General features: G+C 42.5%; 1 protein-coding gene and 1 long non-coding RNA gene across 9 annotated transcripts in view; one reads left to right on the top strand and one right to left on the bottom strand.

The window, feature by feature from the left end:
- Wdfy2 (WD repeat and FYVE domain containing 2) overlaps positions 1 to 13,946 on the bottom strand; it is a 277,243-nt gene that overhangs the window by 49,420 nt on the left and 213,877 nt on the right. For all 7 annotated transcript variants that reach the window (XR_261449.2, XM_013515763.1, XM_013515761.1 and 4 more), the window contains one exon: positions 8,233 to 8,345. Coding sequence is in view for 6 of the 7 variants with exons in the window: in XM_013515763.1 (XP_013371217.1) it covers positions 8,233 to 8,345 (113 nt within the window). In the remaining variant the exon portion in view is untranslated. The remainder of the gene's footprint in view (positions 1 to 8,232; positions 8,346 to 13,946) is intronic.
- LOC102029891 lies at positions 4,792 to 7,857 on the top strand. 2 transcript variants are annotated; one of them, XR_261448.2, is made up of 3 exons: positions 4,792 to 5,521; positions 7,215 to 7,368; positions 7,631 to 7,857. It is a non-coding gene; the product is annotated as an uncharacterized LOC102029891 (long non-coding RNA). The 2 variants fall into 2 exon arrangements; XR_261447.2 differs by having other exon boundaries at positions 7,215 to 7,362; positions 7,631 to 7,851.

The following is a 13,946-nucleotide window of genomic DNA, read 5'->3' as shown; positions in this document are numbered from 1 at the left end:
GAACAGTATTACACTGCAGATATACCAAATTTCCTTATCCATTCCCCAGCTGACTGACATTTACATTGCTTCCATTTCTTAGTCACTGTAAATAGCGCGACAATAAACACAGAAGTATAGTTACCACTTCAACACACTGACTTTACTTCTTCTGGATATATACCTAGGAGCAGGGTGCCGGATCATATGATGATTCTGTTTTTACATTTTTTGAGAGGCCTCCATGTTTTCCACAATGGCTATACCAACATTCCCACCCACAGGCGAAAGGGTTCCTCTCCACATCCTTACCTATATTTGTTACCCCCCCACCCCTTTTTAAAATAAAAGCCATTTTAACTCAAGGGCAGTAAGATCTCATTGTGGTTTTCATTTACATTTCCCAGATTAGTGACGTTGAGCATTTTTTCTTCACAAACCTGTTGGCCATTTCTATGCCTTCTTTTGAGAAATGTCTATTTTAGGTTTTTTTTTATTCTGAACATCACGTAATATTAGGGCACAATATCAGAATTATGTTTCTCTTTGGGAATTTGACTGTACAGACTCTTCACAAATCACTTACATCCTTGAGTATCAGTATCCTTAACTATATAAGGGGGATGAAGGTAATACTGGCGCTCTGGCCACTACAACCATTACTGCTGAGGAGATCAAACTAACCATTACCTGCTGCGTAAGACTGGTGAGAATCAGATTAATCACATAGGCCCACTCTGTAAGCTACAGTGTGCTGTACATATATTGGCTATTGGCATTATTCTACTGGTATGGCTACAAAATATTATGACAAGTTTTCTTCTATGGTACTGCCCTGATATCAAACTCCTTGTGTAAAGAGAGCAGTAAGTTTTTTCCTATAAGATGAGCACAGAACCTCTCAATGCTTGTGAATTTCAGAAATACTCATTGTTTACATTACTGAAAAATATTACATTTCAAGAAGAATATAAAATAGCTGATTTGTTGGAATCTGATATTTAAAAAAGCTAGATGATCAATTTGTTTGAATGAAGTGTTTAAAATCTTTTAGAGAAATTTCTCTCGTAATTGTCTCAGAAGATATTTTTAAGACCAAAAGGAAAAAGAAAACTCACTATTCTGGCTCATGTGTCCTAGCTGCTTCCAGTACCTGCACAGCGTTCTGTTCATGTAATAAAAACCATACCTCGGGCTGGGGATTTAGCTCAGCGGCAAAAGCGCCTGCCTGGCAAGCGCAAGGTCGTGAGTTCGGTTCCCGGTACCGGAGAAAAACCAAAAAAAAAAAAAAAAAAAACCATACCTCCCTGGGGCTGACGTGGCTGATCCCCTCCTATGGCTCCCAGGCCTCACTGCCTTCCACCACCCTCTACCCCACGGCAGCAGAGCGGCGGTGCACAGCCCCCAGCGCTGTCTGCTGACTGAGGAAGGAGCAGATGAATAAAAACCACAGAAACCCTCGCAAGTCCCCGCCTCAGTGCTGCTTCCCCAGAGACACCTCCCTTCACTACTCTCATTATTCTCCTCCTTACTGGTTTTACTTGTGTTTTTCCAAACTGGCTGTCTACTGCTCTAGTAGAAGCTTCTGGAAGTCACTGCAGCATCTCCAGTGCTGAGAATTCTCCCTGGCCTACAGCAGGTACTCAAGAAGCATGTACAAAAGAGCAAATAATTGAACGAAGGAGTGAAAATGTAAGCCAATGTCCTTGTCCTCGTTCCTAGCAGACAAAGCAGGTATGACAACCCTTTGCTGGCTGACTAGGGTTGTTGATGTGGTGATGCCTTCTATTCTGCTTTTAGTCAGGGAACACTCACCTCAAGGACAATCTCTGAGCTGGTCTTACTTTACTAGAAAACACTAAGATTAGGAGGACAGATAAAAGAAAAGTGCTTTCCCCCCACAAAACATGCAAAATGGGTAGCTCAGGTTTTCCATCACATCAGATGTAAATAATGGTGGGCACTGGCAGAAAGAATCGCTACAAAGATATAACCAAATCGAAGACTTCCTTGGAGGGGCTCTCCATCCTGTCAGAACCAGCATGGAAATACTGTGTCTCACGACGGAGCCTTTGTAGATACGTGGGTGTACGGTGTGGGTTGGGGGGACTGTAAAGGTTATCGGCTGTAAAGGTGTCTGGCTGGGATTCAGCTCGGGATAGAGGCTATGACTTCCTGGCGCTTGAAAGGTTACACATCAGAGCTGAAGCACTGACCTCAAAACATTACATACTATCTCAGTTGTGTTACGCAGATTACTCTTCTGCATATCCTCCTCTCAGAGGTGATTTCAGGCCTCCTGCCTAGCCCAGCTCATGGCCCTCACCTACTTCCCTCAGTTCTCACACTCATCCTCAAGCCACGCCCTTCTTCACAAATGAATACAACCCAGGTTCGGCCCTAGGCTGAGGCCTTTGTTCCAGTTAGCCATCATAACACCTGCACTTAGGTTCTCCTGGCTCCCCATACCTACAAGTATGTCTTAGTGTCTTATTCTCACCATGGGTGGCACTGAGAGTGGTAGACTGGAATTAACTCAACACAATTCCAACAACTTTTCATGGGATTACAAATATAAACTTCCTGGGCTGTGACAAGGACTGGGAAAGGCTCTCTGTAGGGTACGCCTTTCCTAGTGTGATCAGCTCACAGCCTGGCATCACAGCCTCAGGAGCAGGCAGACAGGCTAACACGTGACTAGAGGACAGCCTAGCTCAGTGCTCAGCCTCCGAGTCTCTTAAATAAAAGCCTTTGCTTCTTAACATCTCAGTCACTACCTTTTGCTCTAGGTTGAAGTGGCACCAGGGGCTTATGTGAAGCTGAATGTGCTCCGCCTCTAGGCTACCGCTCTTTCTCCTTAATACTCTTCCACCTTGGGAAGCCTCCCTTTGAGCAGGGAGGGCCTCTTGTTATCTACCTCTGAGTGGCCTGGGTGTGGCATTAAGGCCTTCACAGCACTTGCTATCTGAGTAACGTCTGTAATCAGTGGCCCAATGTGTATTCCACAGTGGACGGAAGCTGAGTAAGGCCCAGATCGCGTTTGTTTACTTGACTGAATTGATGGGTAGTTGCATCTGCTGACCTGCTCTGCATATTAACTGCATTTGTGTACAAGCCTCCATTGTAAACAACTATTAAGGTTCTTAATTTAATTATGTGAACTTGCAGATGTGCCCCGAACTTTATTGGTTTGTGTAGTTATTTTTGTTTAGTTAATACTGTTCCTTCTGATAACTGTCCTAACAGATAATGAATAAGGCTGCATTTAATTTTTCATTAATTACAATGCTTTGGCAGATTTACAGTCAAGCCCTCCTGTTTTCAATATGTTCCTATTAATAAAAAATTATTTGAAATTAAAAAAAGATCTTATTGATGCTGTTAATTTCCAGTGGTCAAATAAAACTTTCCTTATTTCATTCAAATGAGTTTATGGCTTCTAGTACAAATACATTCTAATTTCTCCAAGATAGCAAAGAGCCATGAGACATGGCATCTAGCTCCAGAAAGAAAACCAGCAGAGGGAGCACAGGAACATAAAACGAATTTCCTAAATCCCTACAGATTAGGAGAAGTTGTTTTGGCCTCCAGGAATGACTGTTAGGCTGATTCCATGACTAACCCACACTTTGGTATGGCCCTCTGTATTACAGGACAGTGGCAGGGTAAGAGTGATGGCTCTACCCGCATACCAAGGCTTATCTGCGTCTGCATTTGGATCTGGTTGATGAGACCCCCCCAGACCAGTATTTAATGGACATGAGTTTACTTTAGGGTCTTTGTTTCGCCTCTACAAAAACTCCTTTCCTAGCATTGTGTCTGGCTGGGTTGGGAACCCAGGGCCCAGAATGAGACACAGGAAAAACTTAACAATACGTTTGAATGATCACGGAATCTTTTCGTGTCCTTGCTGAATCTTTCAATGAACAAGCTGAGCTGCAGCCAAATTCTAGGTGGGTAGATAATATTCTCTAGGAATGGCAACAGTTAAATACAAGAATTTCACTGCTTCACCCGGCTTTGTGCTAGTGACCTTCCTGAGTCATGTCCTATCTGCCTCAAAGATATTTCATGATGAAAATGCTTTCAGCTCCTTGAGAAAGATAAGACCCACTGCAAAGTAATATCAGAACAAGCCTGCAAAACATGAGGCCTCTGAATCACATCTGGCTGACAAAATAACGGTGTGAAGTAGCTCCTTAGCCCTTAGTAACACAGAACTCAGGATTCCTAAAGAGTTAAGGGGCAGGCCAAAAGCCACTTCTGCCGAAATCAAATCTGGGGACTGTCTGAGAGGGACGGTGGGAGGGATCGAGACGGACAGAGACAGACAGGGACAGAGACTGCTGAGACAGACAGAGAGCTGTGCCCACCTGCTGAGCTAGCTCTCTGCATATACATGGTACGTATCAGCACGGGGGATGGTGCCTGGGACCTTGTCCACATTAGGTACCACTACGTCGCAGGGCCACATCCTCAGCACTAATCGTGATTTTTTTTTGCAACCTTCTACATGTTCCTCCTTGCTTTCCCATCGCTAGCATCCCATTTCAAGGGATAGTTTCCTATTAGCTTTTGAAGCACACTCATTACCACAGAGCAATCTTTTCCGGTCTGCTCAGGCTAACTTCTTTGCTTCCAACTCTTCAATAGTTTCTCACAGACTTCATAATAATGGCTGAGTTCAGCCTCCAGGGTCTGACGTGACTCTTGCTTCCTTTATTAGGTGGCTGCCCCGCCACTCCCTCCTCCTTCCTCCTGCCTAGGGTTCTAACTGAGAGAGAGACAGAGACAGACCGAGACCGAGACAGACAGAGACTGCTGAGAGACACAGAGCAGTGCCCAGGACTGCCGTGGCCTTGCGTGTTTCCGTGTGACTTGAATCACGCTGATTTCCTCCACCTGGCCTGCTCTTCCCGCTTCTGTGCAGGTCAAACAGCACCTCCCACGGGAACGTTCCCGACTGCTTCCTGTCTCCTTCCAAGCAAATCCACCACTCTGGGTTCCTAGAAGAGCTCGGCGCTTGCTTCCTCTGCCTTTGCTGCATGTCATTATTACAGTGCAGCACACGTCTCACGGGGCTGTAAGAGTTTGCGAACAGTGACTGTGCCTTTCACTTCTGTGACAGAGGGAGCAGCTGAGCTCCACCACGGAGAGCACAGAGTGCAAGGAGAAGAGGATGCAGAGGACACGTGGCTCCTCTGAGAAGCAGCAGGGGAGGCGCGCAAGGAAAACTGGGAGAGGCATTTCACAGAAGCAAAAGGAGGGCAGGGACAGAAAGAGTGGTCACAATGTCAAATGCTACTGAAAGGCTGAGTGTGACAAAGTTTCAAATGTGTCCCGGCAGGCCACTGGTCACCTTGGGGAGAGCAAGTCAAGTAGGGCAGCAGACACAACCGAGACTGCAGGGTACTGACGGCAAGTGGGAGGTGAGGCCTGAAACGGTGGGAAAGTCTTACTCGTCTAAGGAGCATCTGCTTGCTATGGTCTGAAAGAACCTTCAAGAAATGGCTGCAGAGCGAAGTAAGCCAGTTACAAGTGGGTAAGTACCGTATGAGTCCACTCATAGGACGGACCCAGAGCAGTCAGATTCACGGCAACAGGAAGCAGAAGGGCGGCTGCCAGGGGCCAGGGACAGAGGGTATGGTCCTGCCCAAGGCAGAGAGTTGCAGTTTCACAAGACGAAAAATGTGCTGTGATGAAACACGGCGCCTATGGCTCTACAAAACGCACAAATTCACAATGTGAATATACTTAATGCCACAGAACAGGCTTTTAAAAATGGCTGCAATGGCAAATTTCATGTTTTGCACATTTTACACTTTTTTTAAGGTAGCCTAGGAACTGTCGCCATAGGACACAGGATTGAGATGATTTTGGTTTTTGTTCTCAACAGGGAGGTAAGAAATTTAAGCCTGTGAATAAACTGAGAAGAATCAGCTAGTCAACAAGGAGACAAATGGAATCTATTTTGAGCAGAATTAGCTGGGGTCAGAGGAAGGTGGTTCCTGCACTGAGATGTGGAAGGGACAGAGAAAAAGATTGTTTGGGTAGGAGAACATAGAATGGGCCAGAACATTTTTAAGTGATACTAGGGATTGAAGCCAGGGGCATTCTACCACTGAGCTGTGTTCCGACCCTGCCCCCACTTGAGATAGGGTCTCACTACTGTAGTTCAGGCTGGCCTTGAACCAGACTGGCCTCCAACTCATGGTGATCCTCCTGCCTCAGCCACCCAAATGCTGGGATTATAGGCATGCGCCACCACGCCCAGTGTTCCTTGCTCTTCTAAAAAAATTATTTATTTATTTATTTATTTATTTAGTCTTTTTGAGACAGTGTCTTACTATGCAGTTCAGGCTGGCCTTGAGCTCCCTTTGTAGCCCAGGCTGGTCTCCAACTCGCAACAATCCTTCTGCCTCATCCTCCCGAGTGCTGGGATTACAGGCGTGTGCCACCATGCCCAGTTGCCCTTTTTATTTTTTATTTTGAGACAGGATCTTGCTAAGTTACCCAGGCTGGCTGAAGTTTCCTGCCTCAGCTTCCTGAGTAGCTACAGTTACATACGTATCCCACCATGCCTGGCAAGAAATAAAACATTTTAAAAAATAAAGCTGGTAGCTTTGGAGGCAGCAGCTGGGGACTGGCGAAGGAGCGTACTAAGCACAGGTGGAGGGGTTACGAGGCAACTCTGAGTCCCTGAAATGATGATGCTGGTCAAAGTCTCATGGAAGCACGACTTACAGACACAGCAGCTGGGGACACACGGAGAGAAGGCAGACGGAGTGAGCCTGAATCTCAGACTCCGAGCTGCACCAAGACTCCTGATCAGAGATGCTGACATGACACGCACTGGGAGGAGAGGGAACACTAGGGCCAAAACAACGGGGAAACGGGAGGACAGAAGATGGAGTTCAGCCGGGGAAGAAGAATTTAGGCAACTGAAAGATGAGGAGATTAAGTCAACAGTGAAACACAGAATTTTAAAGATTTCTTAGGTGAGACAATTGCGGCCCTTTTCAGGCCCAGGCTTGGCCAAGGTAGAGTTGTCTAAAAATAAACACAGTGAGGAAAGACTGGGTTCCTACCCACAGGGAAGGTTTCTATGAATTCTTCCTAAAGGCACAGATCATTAAAGTGATCTTTTATGAATCTTTTCCCTGGGATTTAATTTTTCCTTTTCTGCATGCTTCTTACCCCAGAATTCTATCTCTGTCCTGTTGGAACTCTCTTAGGATTGCATTGGGACTATCCAATTCAGCATCCTGCTCCCCTGCTTTGGTTCCTACATGGCATACAGCCTGAGTATCACCCTGTGCTGCACCGCATGATGGATCGGTGGTCTGCAGAAAACAAAGCGCCCATGAAGGACCGTGAAGACAGGTAACGGTTAGTACCCTTTGAGTAACATTTTCCTTAGTCAGTGCCACGTGCGCAAAGTACCGGTTAATCATCACCTTGTACCCAGGTCTTTCAAAAGCTAAGAATGCTTATTTTACATCACTTTGCTTAAATGACCCTAAACAGATCAGTAATATAAAGCAGATCTTGGGTCAAAAACTGACAAGGGCTCAAATGGAAGGGAATACGAACTTGTCCTTTTTCATGTACTGTAGCTACCCATGACGAGCGTATTTTTCATTTGTTTCAGATGTGGAAATCACTCTTGCACAACATCTTTTCACTCCAACAATGACGACAGACCCAGGCAGCTGTCCTTTTGGCCTTCTGGAGTTTGAACAGTTACCACACGCTGCAATAATGTCCCATTAACATATGCCCACTGGCTTTCTCTAGTGCAATCTAAAAAGAACTAAATCATTAACATTTTCAAAACAGATTGGTTCCTCTTTTGTCTGGATTATGGAGTTGTTTGTTTCTTTGTTTTTTCAGTACTGGGGATTGGGCCCAGGGGCATTCTATCACTGAGTTACATCCCTGGCCCTTTTTAAATTTTGAGACAGAGTCTCACTAAATTGCCTGGGTGACACTAGAACTTGCACTCCTCCTGCCTCAGCCTTCCTTAGTACTGGGATTACAGGCACGTACCACCATCTCCAGTTTAGAGAAAAAACTGTTGACATCATTTCTTACTGAGCCATTCTGAAATCAGTTAAGTATGCCACCTGTATCTTTGCACAAGCACAAGCTATATTTTGCCACTTTAAGAACATTTCACCTGAACATCAGAACACATAGTGAGCAAAAGTGCACTGCGATGTCAGCGCACCGTGATTCTGGTTTGAACCCTACCTGTGTGTCCTCTGAACGTTGTGACCAGTGTGCAGCTCTCTTGCTCCAGTTTGAGGATTGTTACTTGGCCTGAGTGGTCACCGATAAACACATGCCGGGTTTCAATATCAAATCTGTCATGTAAGCATTAAGGATTGTTTCTTAAAATTGAAGGGGAAGATTTACAATACGAAAGAAAACAGCAAAAATGTAACAAATGTGCAAATCCCACAGTAGGAGAATTTGAAGAAAGTGCTAAAAGATACAAAGATAGGTTTAAGAAAATAAAGGCCACACCGTATTATTGGACACTAAGCGTCAATATGACTAAGATGTCACTTCTTAGTACATTAATTCATAAACTTAATATAATCCCAATAAAGCATGAACAGTGTTTCTAACGCTGGTGTGTGCATTCCAAAGGTCAAAAGGAAAAATGAATAAGCAAGAAGGGCCAAGAATACTTTGAAAATAAGAATAACATGGTATGGAGCAAGGGAAGCTACCATATGAGATGATAAAACATGTTAAAAGTTTCTTTACTTAAAAGTATGGTATTGGTGCAAGTACATACACTAATAGAGAAGAATGTAAAATCTAGAAATAGACCACAAAGCACACAGAAACCTAGTACGTATCTGGCAAAGGTAGCTCTTCAAATGAGTACAAAAGATGGATTTAAAAAGTGCTGTTGGCACAAACTAGATGGCTACTTGGGGAAAAAATTGGGATCTGTATTTCATATTGTGTACTTGAGTAAATTCCAAGTAAAATAGGGATTTACATATAGGAAATGAAAACGCAGGTAGCTCAGTGTTAGGGCACTTGAATAACACATGCAACTCCTGGGTCTGATCCTCAGGACAAGCAGCAATGAGGAGGACGGGGAGGAGAAGCAGGAGGAGGAAAGCATGTAAGTTCTAGAGAAGTGAATTTTTTTTTTTTTTAAGTTGGAATGGAAACGGTATACCAAAACCACAAACAACAAATACTATAGGGAAAGCCAAAAGACAAAATGGAAAACAAGATTTTTTTTCAGCTTATGCCACAAAGGGTCCAGATTCTTAATACTAAAAATAAAAAAAAAGCAATTAAGGTGAAAAAGATCATAAATCTAGTAGGAAATGGGCAAAATTTGGACTATGAATGGACAGTTCAAGAGGAAATGAAAATGGTGCTATGCAAAAAGAAAGAAGGAAAGAAAGAAAGAAAGAAAGAAAGAAAGAAAGAAAGAAAGAAAGAAAGAAAGATAAACAATTTAACATGGCTAGCCTGGCTGTTCTCCTTGGCAAGGATGCTTACAAAGCTGGCCTAGTGTCTGGGAACCTGAATTTCTGGAGGGTTCCACCATTCAGGATAATAATGTCTCACCTTGCTTTATGTATACAAACAATAAGGCTTATGCTGAGTACCTGCATCCCTGTGGGAGTCTAGGATTTTGTACACGCCAGGGGAAACTGCCTACATGACCAGCCCTCATTAAAACTCTAAGTACTAAGTCCTAATGGGCAGTTTTGGTCAACAGCATGTACTAATCCTATTTCTAGAGAAATACACATGTCCAAGGCTATTTATTTTGCATTGTTTCAATAGCTAAATTTTGAAAATAGACCACAAGTGCATCAGTAGGGGACTTTTGAGTTGACTATGCTACACCAACACAATAGAATAGTATGCACCTGAAAAAGAAGACTTTTGTACATCAACATGGAGTTATTATCAAGAGAGATTATTAAGTGTGTGTACATGGGGAAGCCAACAATCACGAAAATTTATGAGCTGTGCTACCTTTATGTAATAAAGGGAGGGAAACAAGTGTGTGTGTGTGTGTGTGTGTGTATGCACTAATATTTAGAAAAGGGAACACCGATGATCCAACAAAATGGCTGCCCATAAAGGAATGGATAAACAGGTAAAGCTCAACAAAGTGTAACTATATGTAGTACGGATCTTTTCTACACTCCATTTCAAACACATCCACTGCAAAAACTCACTCACAAAACAATAGCAAAATTTCAAAATGGACTGAGTGTTCAACAACAGTCAACGACTACTAATTTCCCGGTGTAATAACAGCATTGTGGTTACTGAAAAACGATTTATGTATTTTAGAGGTGCACAATGAGGTAGGTAAGGATGAGACACACTAAGGTATGGACTTTGCTTTAAAATACTCTAGCAAAAAAGGAATAGAAGAAACAGTAGACATGGTTGACAGGTATATGAGCACCTATTATAGTATTTTCTCCAGTTTGGTGCATTTTTTGAAATTTTTCATAATAAAAATTAAAACAAATTATAGAATAAGACATAAAAAGTTATATTTTTCTAACAAGTTATCAGACATATGTAGTTTAATACCAACATTTATAAGGAAAAAAATCATCTGAAATTTATCTTGATTAATTATAAGAACAAAGATAAAGAACCTGATTCAATCCGGGACTCAACAGTCTTTTAAAAATTGCAAGTAAATTACAGTATCCTCTAAAAATAACAATTCAACAAAAGCTACTTGGAGGGTTGAAATAAAATGATAGTAAAACCTCAAGGCCAGAGAGATTGACATTAAATATGATATGAAAAAGATAATCTCAATACCCTTTCAGATCTCTTTACCTGACTAGAAATAAATCTAAGTGATTACATTCAGTGGAAAGACATTTCACAGTATAGGATGACATTTTGGAAATATCTAATTTTGAAGAAAAATCCTAAAATTAAAGAGTATCTGAATTACTTTTGTGGAAACATAAAAAAATATGATCAAAACGTGGGTAACTAAAAAGATATTAACCAAGGAGATGAGATAAGGCCTTCACTTTTGTAAAGTAAAGCAAGTGAAGTAGGGAAGAGAAACATTTACTCCTATTTTCTACTACCAACCTGCCACAGGGCCTTCGGGACATACCACCAATCTACTTGTGCAGAGGACCAGTCAAAACATTTTAATACTCAAGTTCTAGTCCTACTTTTGCCAGGTTTTCCTTGTGGCTTCAAGCTTCTGAGCCTCAATGGGCCTTGGTTACTATATATGAATAGAAAGTTAGGTTATTTCATTTTTACTACATTTTACTGCTTTGATAGTGAAAGAAGTAATGTATATAAAGGCATTTCATGAATTCTGAGGGACTTCAGATATAAGACACTTTTTCCCTTTTCCTCTCTTTTTATTATTGTTATTCTTATTGTTAGGGGTCATGTAATACTTCAGGCTTGAGCTCTATAGTGAAATAACCAAATACTTTCAGGATATTCAGAAATTGGTAGTTTTAATTGTGAACTGGTTGATCTGTTTGTCTTCCTTTGTATCTGAGTCTCAGTTACTTTTATTGCATATTTACTTCTCCACTAAGAGGTCTGAAAGAAAAAAAGGCTAATTCAATTTGATTTATTCTTTCACTTGGATAAATGGACAGAATTGTTTATTGTGGAGGACTCCATACTACTAGCTGTCCACCATGAAGACAAAGAGAGGTAATGCTCTCACTCTGAACATTTCCACTGTGACATCAAACCTTTCTCCTCCTTTCATCAATTACAAAACTCTGGAAGAATACAGGGTGGCAGGAAGAAAAGGTGTGTGCGTGTGGAGGCTCCTGCAGAGGAACATATTTAAAAGCTAGATCTACAGGTGAACCCTAATACTGCAGTGGCTTGCCTATGAGCAATCTATTAGCAAACGCCCAGAAAGGCTCCTTGGAAAAGTCACATGGTTCTTGGCTGAAACCCTCTGGTAAAAGTGCAGAGATGTCCATGCCATCAGGGGTTAGCACTGGAAAAATACTCAGGAACAAGGAGTGGCATGGTGGTACCAAAGCTAGCAAGCAAGACAGGGCTAGCAAGACAGGGCTCATGGGATCTGGGAAATCTGCAATGGCCTGTCTATAGGGGTACAGTTCCCTCTGCCTCCCCTCTGCCTCCACAGCAAGGGGGATGGATGGTCGTGTAGCCTGGAAACAGAAGCCTAGACACACACACACACACACACACACACACACACACACACAGAGCCTTCTGATAGCAATAATATAATTTTCTGCTTGGTAAATCATATAGCATGGCCAAAAGAAATAGTCACAAAATGAGGATGACTTCTGCAACTCACAGCTATAATCTTATACGATACTGGTGCCACGAGTCTGTTCTCAAAGAGGCAGTGCAGCACAGCGGGGAGGAGAGGTATCCAAGGGAGAAGACGGGTTCTGGTGGGGATTTTCCTGTCTAGCTGGGTGACCTCAGAGAAGATAAGGGACTATTTCTGGGCTTCAGCTGTCTCAACTGAAAAATGAGGTGGTTAAAGACTGAATTTTTGAAAAAAAATTTAATTAATGAAGACTGTATATATTTGAGGTATATAACATGCTGATTCGATATATGTATAGATTGTGGAATGATCAGCACAATCAAATTAGTTAACACATTTATCACCACTGATAGCAACCACCTTTGTGGGGTGAGGGTAGGGAAGACTGATTGTTTATGCCCGTCTCAATTCATATGTTGAAAGCTAATCCCCAAAGTGATGTTAGTTATGATGTAAGAATTTCGGGAGGTGATTAGGTCACGAGGGGGGAGTCCTCAATATAGTTAGTGCCATTGTAAGGCACCTCCCAGAGCTCCCTCGCCCCTTCCACTATGTGAAGACACAGTGAGATGATGTTCATCCTCAAACCAGGAAGCAGGCTCTCACCAGATGCAGCATCTTAGAATTCCCAGCCTCCGCACAGAAAGAAATAAATTTCCGTTGTATATAAGCCATTGAGTCTATGGTAATTCATTAGTGCAACTTGGATAGCTGAAGATAGAGGAACGGACTGAGGGCTCATCCAGCTCACATTCTAAGAAATCATTCATCTGCTGGCAAGAGAATTCATGTGTTTAATTCAAAAATTATGCACATCCGAACTGGCTTTCCGAAAGTAAACTCTGGAGTTTATGCTGCTTTCCATTCCTTGTCATCCTTGCCGCTGACCTTCTTGGTAACTTGCCACTCTTGCAACTTTCCAAATGGTCATTATTAGTTTATTTTTTCCTCCCAGTGAGAAAAATAAGAGCAACATTAACCTGTACACGTACACACAGATGTTCCTACTGCCACACGTTCACGAGGAAACTGCAATGCACCTTGTCGAACTGTTGACTAACTAGGCACTTTATAAATACAAAGATGAAAATTAATGTCAGACTTACTGCTTTTTCCTGTATTTGCTGGCAAGTGATCTGTTTCTAGTTTTTCTCTAGTGATCTGTTTTCCTACTGTCTCAAGTATCAAAAGGTGCAGATTCTATTTTTTAAAACTAAGAATGCCAGGGTGCTTTACTCCGCAATGCGACCATCATGACTACATACAAGATGATGTTGTGCTTGCTGGAGCCCAGCTGGGCAGAAGCGAGGATCGCCCAGCATCTAGCAGGGGCTCACCTAAGCACAAGGACCTGGTAACACGGGAGATAAGAATATTACTTTACACATCCTGGGAAAGTCTCATGCCTGAAACAAAGCTTGAACATTACCAGGCAGATATCAGCTGACCCATCTGGTCCTGGCCAAAGGAACCTCTCAATAATTTTTTAAGAAGCGAACAGTAATCTATCGATTCTTTTCCCAGGTGCCAATGGAATGTTTTAATTTTACCATCTATCATCTGTAAATGACTTGTGTACAAAAAACTCAAAGGTTGTGTTTTGGTGATGGTACCATAATTGTTTCTGATAGCCGAGGCTCACAAATCT

The sequence above is a fragment of the Chinchilla lanigera genome, unplaced genomic scaffold (genome assembly GCF_000276665.1).
Source record: "Chinchilla lanigera isolate Chin_1 unplaced genomic scaffold, ChiLan1.0 scaffold00030, whole genome shotgun sequence".
Classification (NCBI taxonomy): Eukaryota; Metazoa; Chordata; class Mammalia; order Rodentia; family Chinchillidae; genus Chinchilla; species Chinchilla lanigera.
Note: the sequence above shows the minus strand (reverse complement) of the source record. Positions and strands in the feature narration are given on the sequence as shown.